General features: G+C 42.6%; 1 protein-coding gene across 1 annotated transcript in view; it reads left to right on the forward strand.

The window, feature by feature from the left end:
• The window catches only part of CACNA1D (calcium voltage-gated channel subunit alpha1 D), a 378,619-nt gene that overhangs the window by 218,895 nt on the left and 146,950 nt on the right, over window positions 1–12,774 (forward strand). The window contains 2 exon segments of the mRNA XM_049776224.1: window positions 88–284; window positions 6,591–6,694. Coding sequence (XP_049632181.1) covers window positions 88–284; window positions 6,591–6,694 — 301 coding nt within the window.

Genomic DNA, 12,774 nt, shown 5'->3' on the forward strand with positions numbered 1-12,774 from the left:
GATCCACAACAGGACTCAGTTCCCACTGGTTGAAGTTTTCCCTGTGCCCCCCTTGTGAATGGCGAAGCCTTCTTGTTTTGTTCGCAGATATCGTAGCTGAAGACGACCCAGCCCCATGTGCGTTCTCGGGGAATGGACGCCAATGCACCGCCAATGGCACAGAGTGTAGGAGTGGCTGGGTTGGCCCAAATGGAGGTATCACCAACTTTGATAACTTTGCCTTTGCTATGCTCACCGTGTTTCAGTGCATCACCATGGAGGGCTGGACAGATGTGCTCTACTGGGTAAGGGACTTGACCAAGAAAGTCAAGAATATTCTTTTTTGGAGGGTTGGGGGTAGAGGGAGGATTACTAGAGTGTCTGTCAGCTAATGCCATTGGAAGAGTGGATTGAAAAAGAAACCTTAGAAATAAACTTTTGGGGAAAGGAAGCCTACCTTTATTTCCCTCAACGAGGCATATTTTTTCTCTTAATTTTATTTTGTTTCTGTTCCAGAAAGCTGCTAATACCGGTTTTCTTCATTCCCCAGTGTTGCCTGGGGAATTCTCCCCGAGTGTGTCCAATAGCAACCTTATAAAGAGAGGCTCCATTTGGTCAAGGTTGTCTAAAATGATTAAATCCCTTGATAGGGATAGGGGATTATTTCCCAGATTAAGAAACTCTGGAACATTCCTGAACTAAAATTTGATACATGAAGGCATACTGCTCTATAAGACCCTAAATGAAAATTGGAGAACTCACACTGGCTCCTTTTCATGAGCTCTATAACTTCGTTTGATCTTGCAGTCAAAGTGACTTTTTTCTGTTATAGTATTTCCATTTTGTATCTCCACTATTTCTCAAAATCAAGCCAGCACAATCCCATAGCTTCCTCCAGCAGAGAGGGTAGGACTTAGCATCTTAAACCTCTAGGGCCCTGGGCCCCTCCAATTTGTCTGGAAGCAGATGGACATCCCTTCAGTGGTTACAGTCTGGTTCTTCTTGTTCCTAAAAGAACCAGACAGATTTACTATAAATAAAGAACCGAACAGTAGATTTTTAATAGCCACTTTCCTAATCTGAATTTGCTGACTTGTTAGATAAAATTTACAAAAGCTCATAAAACTTTTTATTTTATATGACACAGAGCTTCTTAAAAAAAGCTAAATTTCAGATTTCAATATTTTGTGCCTAAACCAAAGTCCAAAAGGGATTAACTAGAATTGTAATACTTCGTTAGAAGGCAATTTTTTTAAATTGCTGTCTCCAGTGACAAGGCCTTCAAAAATGAGAATAGCTTCTGAAAATATCTAAATTTTAGCTAGATTTGTAGAATTTTTGTATTGCTCTAACTTCAGACAAAATAGCATATAGCCATTATAAATAGGATTTTGCTTGCTTTTATTTATGAGCACATGGTTATAGGAATATAGACATCCCAATGTGTCTAGTGTTGGGCAAGGAAAGTAGGCTTTCATTTTCACCCCAAAATGTGAGTCTGACATGTTAGTGAGGTGTAAGCACCACCACTATGTCTGTTTTTTCTTTTTCTTGCTGTCATAGGAATCTGTGTGTGTGTGTGTGTGTGTGTCTGTGTGGTTGTGCACATCTGTTATTTATAGCTGTAAGACAATGCCTTTCATGAGGAGGAAGGAGAAGGGAGATTATATTGAGTTATTTAAAACTAAGGCCATGCAAAGGAGACCCTCACATTAGGAAATGGTTTGTTCTCATCACTATCTTCTAATCTGCAACTTCAAACTTATCTCTTTTTTTTTCTGATAAATATATAAAACTTGATCCAGATAATTCAAAATTTGATCCCGTCTTCCTCAAACAATGCAGAAAACAATGCTTGATTTTGTTTTTAAATCCATGACTCCTGTCATGATGGATTGTCAACTGCTGATCCAACATACTTGACTAACAGACAGTTTTATACTTTCTGTTGTATTTCTACACACTGTTTCTCTTGTGACATTTTCCCCATTGCCAAGTATGTTTAAAAGTCTGGGAGTAAATAATGAAGAGAAAACTCCATGTACCCAGAAACAAAAAGTTTCCACTTGCTTTCTAGAATTTTAAAAGGGACAATATAACTATTATCTCTGTTGTTAATATGACAATCACATAGCTAATATTTTGACACTATAATTATATTCTCTAGGAATTGTATGGCATTTTTATTGGAGTAAAAGTGTTCACATAATTTATCAAGATCATTCCAATAGCTATCCTTCTAAGGGAGATCTGGAATTTTGAAGGAGGGAAACAGTCAATATAGACACCCACAAACAAGCCAAGGTTTCTACAGCCTATGACTGTGGTCCTGAAGAAGGATTTTTAAACGAAAGGGCACAGAGTTGATGAATTTGTCCCTGCAGATAACCTGGACCTACTCAATGCTAACCTCTGCCCTTGTCCTTAAAGCAGTCACTGACAACATTCACATAAATGGATGTGTCTCTATTCCTAGAAAACTTTATTTACAGGTGCCAATTTGCATCCATATATCTTTAGCCATTCCAAACTATAAAATGATGGGCTCAAATACTGCACAAAATAAGTGGAGAGCTGGATTTGATTTGCAACTCCTAGTCTCATGACTAGGATTTGTCCAGATTAGAACCCAGCACACTTTCTTTGGCTTTCTTTCCCATGAGATCTGTGAATCTTCTAGAACACTAGAGGGCAGCTAAGTCCTAACTTCCAGAATGTTCACAATGCTCTTACACTCTGGAAGACATCAGGTTGCTTTGAATTATGTTGATTAACTCAACATAGAAATAGGTATGAGCCAATGTACCAAGCCTTCCTCATATGGGCTACAACCAATGGGAAACCACACAGCTGTGTTCCAGAATAGAATTTTCCTGCCAGCAATGTGCCAGGCACAGCACCATTGCTCAGCAAGTTCCTGTTTCTCTTACTCTTCCACAAGATAGCTTTCTCATCTTCCTAACATATTAGAATATCTTTGTCAAAATAAGGTTGTAAAGGGAGTATTTTGAAGGATAAATCAGGAAAATTAGATTTGAGCTATTGACTGCAGGCTAAAGTCTTAAGACTGGCAAGTGGTTGGCAGTCTTGAGAAGGAGGTGGGCCCATTAGGCAAGATGACATCCTTACAACGAACCACTTGGATGTCTGGGAAGTGGATTATTCTGGTGAGATGAGAAAAAAAGTGGTGGTAGTGTTCTTGTATTAAGTGAGTCCCATCCATAGATGTGACCCATATAACTCACATGTTTTTGTTATCCACAGATTTAATAGAGTGTAGTGAAAAGGAAAAGCTTTGTGGCTGGAGAAGAGTGTTGGATAAGCCACCAAAACTCTGTGGACTTTAACTTTTCTGTAAAATATAGCTAATTTGATCTCCAAAAATTTCAACTTAGAGTAAATGTTTTTAAGTGTAAGAAATATGAACTGTTGGCTTCAGGAGAAGATGGGCCATGTAAATCATGTACCTCTAGAGGTGTTCCAACTCTAGCAGGAAGTTCTCATGATGAAGCCAACAATCTACTTTTATGAGGTTCCTGATAAGGTCTTCCTGCATCGATTAGCTAAAGGCTCAGAGCCTCTGGAACCATTCTATCAATCAGTGGAGAAGGAAAAGGCCTTAAGTTTAAGTTGAGACAAAAATGAACATTTTTAGTCTTTGAAATGAGGGAAAAGTGAAACTAAATAGAAAATATTTTTCCTGGAACACGAGGTGACACCACACAATGACTCTGATATAAAATTTTAGACGTTAGTCTAAATTGAAATCTTTCAGTTTACGCTGATTTCTCCGTTGTTGATAAAGGATGCGCAGACAAAATCCCAAATAGAATATCTATTTTTCTCATGGGTATTTTGGGGAGCAGTTTGGCAGCTCTGTGTCTAGGGAAAGATCTAAGAAGAAAGTCTTAGCCTCCAAAAAGGAATGTGGGCTGAGAAGGCTCCATTTGGGCAGAGATCAGACCTCGAGAATTGAAATTGAGTTTCTGCTTCCTGCTTTCTGGAACTTTCAGGAGATTCCTTGTGGCTGTGGTTTCACTCAGCTTCTCCCAACCTTTAGCTTTAGCTGTCTTTCCAGGTGGCATTTCTGTCATTCGAAGTGACATTTCTGATTTGAGCCATGTCCTCAGAAATTAAAGTTGTTTTAATTTAGAAAAACCAACCGAACAAAATTTTTCCTAGTGGTGCACATGATTGTTCCTAGAGCTAATATTTGGAACATAAAATTGAGGAGAAGGACGCTGGGTCAGATTTGCCAGCCTTGTAGGAGTGGGGGATCTCCCAGTAATGACCCTGGATTGGCACAACACTTCCTTCCCCTCAGAGTACACTCCCACTATTGTGGGCAGTGCCATCCCCATTCCATTGGGCAGGCCCAGAGAGGCCTCCAGGATAGGTGCTGGCTCCTGGTGGGGCTCTGGTCTCCATAGCAGGCAACCTGTTCTGCCCCACGCCTGGGTTTCTAAAATAGGTTTAGTGGTGTAGTTGCTTTGGAAGAATTACCTTCTGCCTTCCTGCTGAAATTAGTTTATCCAACTTAATGAGATCAACAATTGCAGCCACAACCCTGGTTCATTCATTACTCTAATTGCCAGTGTAAGATGTGCCGACCGATAGGAGTTCTATTAAGAACATTGGTTTTCTGTAGCCAAACAGGTGTTTCAGAAGGGATTTAATACCCTCTCCCTGGACTTCAGCAACAGATGTTAGACCTATTTTTTTTTTAATGCCCTCTTTTTCTGTTTGGCTTTTGCATGAGCCTCATTCTACAAAGCTAAAACCTGAAGCCAGCTAATGTGAAGGACAACACATGTGTAAAAGGCCTTCAGTTGTGTACCTGTGAGGCTAGAACTATCAGATCAGTCCCCAAGCCCTACAAATTTGGCCAGAGATCCTGAATGTTTCAGCCAGGGCAGTCCTGGGGTCACTCTTCCATAACTACCCTTTCACTCTTTTTACTGGGAACAGTGTTTGCCCAATGTAACACTGATCCTGCTGAAAGTTCCTTCTAATATTGAACAAGCACATGTTTAATTCGGCATGAAAACTGCTCGTGAGCAATTGTTCAGGGGGCATATGTTGAATTTGGTTGACTGTGCTGCTTCAGCTTGTCTTTGAGGTAAGATGAGAGCCCTCTTCCACCTATAATCCCAGTCGGTTTTTGTCTGGAGCAGCTCTCCAGAAGGTTATCTGTACTAGCTAGATCTTCTTTCCTTCTCCTGAGTATTTCTGGAGGAGGGCCTGGAATCAGTTTACTCCCCAGATTTCCATAAATCATGAAAGTCCCTTGAGTCCAGGCTCCTCCTGAGTACCTTTACACTCACATAATCACATTCACCCATCACAGGTAATTCAGATATGGGTGAGCTTCCTTGGGCAGAGTGACCTCCAATGGAAAGCATTTTAGAAAGATGAATTAAAAAAAAATATATATAATATCACTGGAATCAGATATCTTAAATTTGTCTCTATAACTAAGACTTGTCCACATCACAAAACCAAAAACATTTGGGCAGAGCTGAAAATAGTTTCTAACTAAATACTGACTTTGTTCTTTTATCAAGAGCTCTGAAAATCCCATAGCAGCCATGCAGTTTTCTGCACACACACACACACACACACACACACACACACACACACACACACACACACAAGACAAAAACAAAAACAAAAAACCCTCTCAAATCCCTACTGAATTTTCCCTACCTGTGATCTAAATTTATCCTGAAAGTTTTGATGGTGATGGTAATTGTGTGTGTGTGTGTATGTGTGTGTGTGTATGCACACTGAGAACGTGATAAATGTGCACTGAACATTGTTGTCTCTAATTTGAATCTAAATGTTTAACTAAATGTATAGAATGCTGTCTCTAATGTGATCCTTTCTCCTTCTTAGATTCTCTTATTAACCCACTCCTATGAGACCATCTTATTTCTTGCAGATGAATGATGCTATGGGATTTGAATTGCCCTGGGTGTATTTTGTCAGTCTCGTCATCTTTGGGTCATTTTTCGTACTAAATCTTGTACTTGGTGTATTGAGCGGGTAAGCTACACCTCTTTCATCTTGAAAGCAGAGTCCTGAGGACAGTTGCCAAGACCACATAGGCTTTGGGAGATGGGGGCCCCCTAGGGGGTGCAGAGTGCTCAGCGTGCGGCCTGAGATATTTTCTTTTTTGCAAAGGCTTCCTAAATCAACTTGCTTCCTGGAACCTCACCAGCCTTCATACAAGGAATCAATAGGACAATTATTGACCAGAAATTAATCAGTGATGTCACTTGAAATTTAAATCACTTTCATTGCTTGCCCCTTTTGTCTTAAAAAAAATGAGCTACATTAATAAGTGCCTTACTGGTTGGGATCCAACAATAAACAGGTCACTTGAGGGCAAAGCATCAGCTCAGTGAACTAGTCCAAGCTGAATTTTGTAGGCCACTTTTGGAGATTTCAGCAGCCAAACATGTCCTCGTTTAAAGCACAATAGCAGAATAAAAGGCCCTTGGCAGAATCCCTTCAGTCAAAGTCCTAAGTGGTCCAGCAGCTGGCCCTCTCCCAGGGCTCTGCTTTTTAGTAAGTCAATAACTGATAACCGATCTTCTTACATTTCACAGGTGAATGACGCGATAGGATGGGAATGGCCATGGGTGTATTTTGTTAGTCTGATCATCCTTGGCTCATTTTTCGTCCTTAACCTGGTTCTTGGTGTCCTTAGTGGGTAAGCAGTTGGATCCTTGTTGCACCACGTGTGAGGTGGCACTGTGTGTCTCCCAGCTGCCCCTGTCACCTCTCTGCATGAGTGTGGACTGTCGTGGCCCTTTGGTGTGTTGCTTTGGGGTTGAACTGTGGTTCTCTCTGCCTGTGTCTGTCCGTGAGTGTCTGTGTTTCTGATGCTTTCCAAACACTTAATGCCATCAAAATGACTCCCCTGTAGCCAGTCGGATTTGTATGTCAACGCATAGACGTGGATCATCAGTAAGTGGCTTTCTGGCTTTGATCTCCCTCAGTGAAAGAGTTCTGGTCCAATGCCTGATCCTTTCACGTCACCCAGAGTATCACAAATCTTCAGTGATGTTTCTGATTTTATTGTGAAGAAGAAAGAAACCTAGATTAGCGTATCAATATTGAACAGTTCAAAATCTTCACTCTCCGGCAGATGGAGATCATTTATGAGCTTGGTTTTCTGCTGCCGTCACTGGGAATGTGCCTTCTTTACTTTTAATCTTAGCTTCTAGAATCTAAAGCAAATGGATGCTGCATTTCTGTGCCTCTGTGTCCTCTGACTTTATCTTAGTCCCTGTCACTCAGAGCTACCTTCCTGAAATGTGATTTGGTTTCTCCTTCTGGCCTGGGTGCTGGTGGCTCCTGAAGAGAAAGTTGGATGTTTCTGGACTCGGCCCCCATCTGTGATTGGTGACCCCTTCTAGGCCTTCTCACTGCTCTGTAGATACTCCAGAAGTGAGGAGAGCATTCTCTGGAAAAGGGATCACAATTCTCAGGCTGTCATAGGCAGTTCCTCCTGTAGCTGTCACCCTAGGGCTGAGTTGTGCCTGGAGGCCATAAGGCGCCTCTGTCAGTCACTGAGCCCAGACCCCCTCAGGAAATGCTGCTGAAAGACTTGACTCCCTGTGAGCTCTCCTCCCTCACTGTCTCCCCCTCACTGTTTTCTTCTCTGCTATCTGACTTTATCTTCCTCTGTCTTCTTGACACACTCTTTCTCTTTCTTCTCCCTTTGTCTTCCTCTTTCCTCACTCTTACTTTCTCCTCCTCATTCACTGTCTTCTTTTCTCCTCTCCACTCACTATTTTATTCTCTCACACACTATCTTCTTTCTTCTTTTTTTTTTTTTGGTTTTTGGGCCACACCTGGCGTTGCTCAGGGGTTATTCTTGGCTGTCTGCTCAGAAATAGCTCCTGGCAGGCCCGGGGGACCATATGGGACACCGGATTCGAACCAACCACCTTTGGTCCTGGATTGGCTGCTTGCAAGGCAAACGCCGCTGTGCTATCTCTCCGGGCCCTATCTTCTTTCTTCTACTCACTGTTTTTTCCTCTCTCTTTTGTCTTCTTTTCTCCACCTCAAGTACTATTCCCTTACATTCTTCATCTCTCTCTCCTCTTTTTTTGCCCCTCTCCTTTTTACATACTCTGTCTTCCTCTTTCAAACTAGTGTCTCAGGAAGAAATGTCTTCACATGTAGGGAGCTTGTGAAGAAATCACCATTAACTTAGCATGTTTTTCTAAACCCGGCCTCCTCCAGAGCTTTCTAATGAGCTAGTTATCCTCTCTTCCTTTCTACATCTTCCCTCTACCATACCCTGCCAGTTTTCTTTCAAATATGTTTGGGATTCTCCTTGACAAAGTGTGATGGGTCTCATGCCAGCATGCACTTGAAGCCCCATGTAGAAATGCTCCAAGAGTTCTTGCCCTGTGGTGAGAAGAATAAACTATGAATGCTGGTTCTGAGTTGGAATGCGATTCCTATCCCCGCACCACTGCCAAAGCTGTCTTGAACAGATGAATAACTCCTCAGACTTCAGGTTCTTTCACTAAACATTTTGCTCCTTGATATGATAATGTGGAAAAATTGAACCCAGGATTTGAACATGCTAGGCATAGGCCCTGCCACTGAACCACACATCCAGGGTCCCTCATTGAAATTTGGGAAGTGCCTTCCTCTTCGTGAGTCTCGGTGACTTCAGGTTAGTGTTGGAGGTATGAAGGTGCCATTTATCCCTGGAGAAGGAGCTCTGTGTTTGACTTTGCTGCAGGAACAGCCCGTACAAGGTTAATAGCGATTCTGTTGTGGATTGTTTGGCGTCCCCGTGTCTCCTCTCTCAACTAAACTGACGGAGGCCATGGAAACCACTAATTTTAACAGTGCCTGTGACAGGCCTTATCTCTGACTTCCCCTTGCAAGAACCATTCCTGGCAGGATGAAGCAGCTTAAAAAAGAAAAAAAAAAAAAAAAAAAGGAAAAAGATGGGAGGAAAGGCTCCTGGTGATAAAGACAGGCGTTAAATTGTACAAACCAATTTAGGGAGGGAGGGAATAGTTGGAGGATTAAATAAAAAAGGCAGAAACCCTCGTGGAACAATTAGTTGACTGAAATATATTTGGGGTAAAATACGTCACTTAAAAATATTTGTATAGGGGCCGGGGAGATAGCATGAAGGTAAGGCATTTGCCTTTCATGCAGAAAGACGGCAGTTCGAATCCCGGCATCCCATATGGTCCCCAGTGCCTGCCGGGGCGATTTCTGAGCATGGAGCCAAGAGTAACCCCTGAGCACTGCCGGGTGTGACCCACCCCCCCAAAAAATTGTATAGCAAAACAAAATGAGATCCCTGATGAAGGAGACTACAAATGGCTTGTGATTTTTCTAAGTGAAATTCAAGACTTTCTGGGGCTATTTCCTGTTCCCTTCCAGGGGTCCTCAAACTTTTTAAACAGGGAGTCAGTTCACTGTCCCTCAGACCATTGGAGGGTCTGACTATAGTAAAAACAAAACTTATGAACGAATTCTTATGCACACTGCATAGATCTTATTTTGCAATGAAGAAACAAAACAGATGCAAATACAATATGTGGCCCGAGGGCCATAGTTTGAGGACCACTGCCAGTGTGCCTCGACTCCTGGAATGCACACCGAATGCTCCCCCAAAGGCCACTGCAGCAGGAATGCTGAGGTACTATCTGCCAGTCACAGCCTCATCTGCAGAACCGAGTCTGTCAGCCATCCTGGTGAGCTTGCCTGCTATACCAGGTCCATGTCCTGAGTTTCGGCTAAGGGCCTGGCCTGGGTCCAGCAGGCAGAGGTGTGGGGCTGGAGGCACAGAATCTCCACGCTCAAGTGTTCATTGTTGAATGGGAGAAACTAGAGGATGGTTAGCAGGGTAGTAGGGCTTAGCTAGAGGACAGGTGTAGAACAAAGTGTCTGAGAGCAGGTGAGCTGGCGTTGCCAGGAGAGACCCACAAGGAGAAACCCACTGATGGGTTCCCTATGTCTCTACAGTCCCCTGCTTCTGTGCCTAACTCACTTGCCCTTGCCCTAAGAAATAAAAAAAATCAAATTGGGTTATTTGTGTTCATTTTTTTTTTTTTTTTTTTGCTAAAGAAAATCAATTGGGGATGGGGAGGAGGCTGGAAGGAGAGAGGGAGAGTATAGCTAGTGGTACTCAGGGACGACTCCAGGCTTGGTATTTGGGGGTAGCGTCCAACAGTGCTCCAGGGACCACATGATACCAGAGATCAAACCTGGGCCTTCTATATATGTAAAGTATGCATTCAACCCATTGAGCTGTCTGTCTCCCTCCAAGGCAATTCACAAAAAAGTATTTAGGTTTGCTGTATTTTGTTTTTTGAGTCTGCCCAATAGTGTAGTGCTCAGGACTTACTCCTAGCTCTGTGCTCAGGGATCATGCCTAGTGAGGCATGGGAGACCATCTGGGATGCCAAGGGATAAACCTGGGTGAAAGGCAAGTACTCTATCCATTGCACTATCACTCTGGCCCAAATTTATTTTAATCTTAAGGTTGTTCACTACTGAGAATGCTACAGGGATTATAAAACCAATGGGTGAGTATGATAGTAAAAAACAATATGACTTATGGTGCTGAGTCCCAGAGGGGCCACCAGAACAACATAAATGTGAACTCAAAAGCACTAAATATTGGGAATCTCATTTTAGACACTTGAGACTAAATAGGCAGTTTTCTTCGGATGAAATGTGAAGTGTTGCAATGTGTCTTTGAGTGTTCACCATTTGGAAATATCTGTTTGCTGCTGTTTGTTTCTATTCCTCAGTTCCTTCCTTGTTCGTGTTCCCATGATATCTCTTATTGTATTCTTTTTTTTTTTTTTGCTTTGTTTTTTTGGGGGGAGGGGGCCACACCTGGAGGCAATCCGGGTATTCCTAGCTCTGTGCTCAGAAATCACTAATGGCAGGCTTGGGAGACCATATGGGATGGCAGGAACTGAACCAGGTCCATCCCATATCAGCTGCATGCAAGGCAAATACCCTACTACTGTTCTATCTTTCTAGCCCCTCCTTTTGTATTCTTAAACTGGTTTTAATCTGCCTTCTTGATTTGGTGCTGGTATGTTTGCCAAGCATTGTTAGACGGATGGTTCAGGAAAAAAAAAAAAAAAACACCATTTTTTAAAATTTACAACAGATCCCATTTCTCAAGGTGAGTACAAAGTTTCTGAACTGTCTATCTGGCAAAGTCAAGCATGACATAGATGAAGACTTTTATTATCTCGAAGCAGTGTACTGTGGGGAGGAGCTGAGAGTGCAGCTACCAGAGCCAGGACTGCACGTTCTGATGAACCTGTGACTGAAGAGAATTGCCATTTTGATCAGGCACTAGGAAGACAAAAGATTAAGTCTTGTGTTGAGTCTTTCTAGAAGCTTGGGATGTTTTCCCTTAAAAATACTTCTTCCAGCTCATCCCTTTTGAGGTATTGGTTGGTAAATAGACAACACAAGAACATGTTGGTGTTGGAGTGCTTCTTAAGGATCACAGTTGGATTCCCAAGGGGAAATGGAGGTGTCGGGTGTTCATTTGCTTCTTTACCAAAGGTCCTCTCTATATTGGCACACTTGTTGTAAGATAGGAGGTCCTCAGTCCTCCTCTCTTATGATTGGTGGATAAGATTGGTGGATCTCAAATGATTGGTGGATAAGAAGGAAACTAGAAGACCTGTGTTTTGTTGTTGTTTTTTTTTTTTTTTGGTTTTTGGGCCACACCCGGCGATGCTCAGGGGCGACTCCTGGCTGTCTGCTCAGAAATAGCTCCTGGCAGGCTCGGGGGACCATATGGGACACCGGGATTCGAACCAACCACCTTTGGTCCTGGATCGGCTGCTTGCAAGGCAAACGCCGCTGTGCTATCTCTCCGGGCCCAGAAGACCTGTTTTTGGTCCTGCCAGTGCTACTCACTGACTCTGCATGGCATGTCACTTTGTCCCCCAGAGAGAGATAATTCAAAGCAGCCTCTTACATCAGGCTGGCTTTAATTCTTTTGCAAAACCCACCCCAATTTTATACTTCCTTACTTTATTTGTTTTTAGAGTTTAGGTAACATGGTTTCATTCGTGTTTAGTATTTATTGTAATGATGGGTAAACTTACAGCATCTTCCCCATCACCAAAGTGCCCACTGTCCCTCGCCCCATTTTCACATCACCTAATATATGTAGAAGTGTGCAGAAAAATGAATAAATGATGTAATATTTCTCTTCAATCCAGGGATTTTTCTTTTAGCCCTCTCCTGGAGCGAAGGGATCAGCTGTAGGGGCTCTTTAAAAATTCTGCAGCATCCTGCACATTCCAGATTTCCTTGGAGACACGCACTGTGCTCTGCGCCCTGGGACTTGTGCCAGCTCGAAAGTATTATGGAGTGCTAAGTCATTGTGCTTAAAGTTCGACTTGCCCTCTGACCCCACCTCCTGCACAAATCGAGGGGAATGGCCTTTCTGTAGAACGGCAATTGAGCATGCTGGCTTTAGAGTTGAAAAGCCAGGCTTTGCCTCTTGCCACCTGTAATATAGGACACCTTTTTCTCACCTCTTTGATTTTTCACTTTCCTCATATGTGAATTGGAGCTGATAAAACCAACCCCATGGACACTTGTGAGGATTCGGTGATCTAAAGAGTGTAAAGTGTTGGTCGTTGTTGTTAGGAGGACTTGGGCAAAGAGTATATAAAGTGGGATTTGATGCAAGAAAAACGTCTAACCAGTTTAGTTCTTTTTTATTTGGTTTTGTTTTGGAGGGGAACCCACTGGCAATTATCA

The sequence above is a fragment of the Suncus etruscus genome, chromosome 7, assembly GCF_024139225.1.
Source record: "Suncus etruscus isolate mSunEtr1 chromosome 7, mSunEtr1.pri.cur, whole genome shotgun sequence".
Taxonomy (NCBI): Eukaryota; Metazoa; Chordata; class Mammalia; order Eulipotyphla; family Soricidae; genus Suncus; species Suncus etruscus.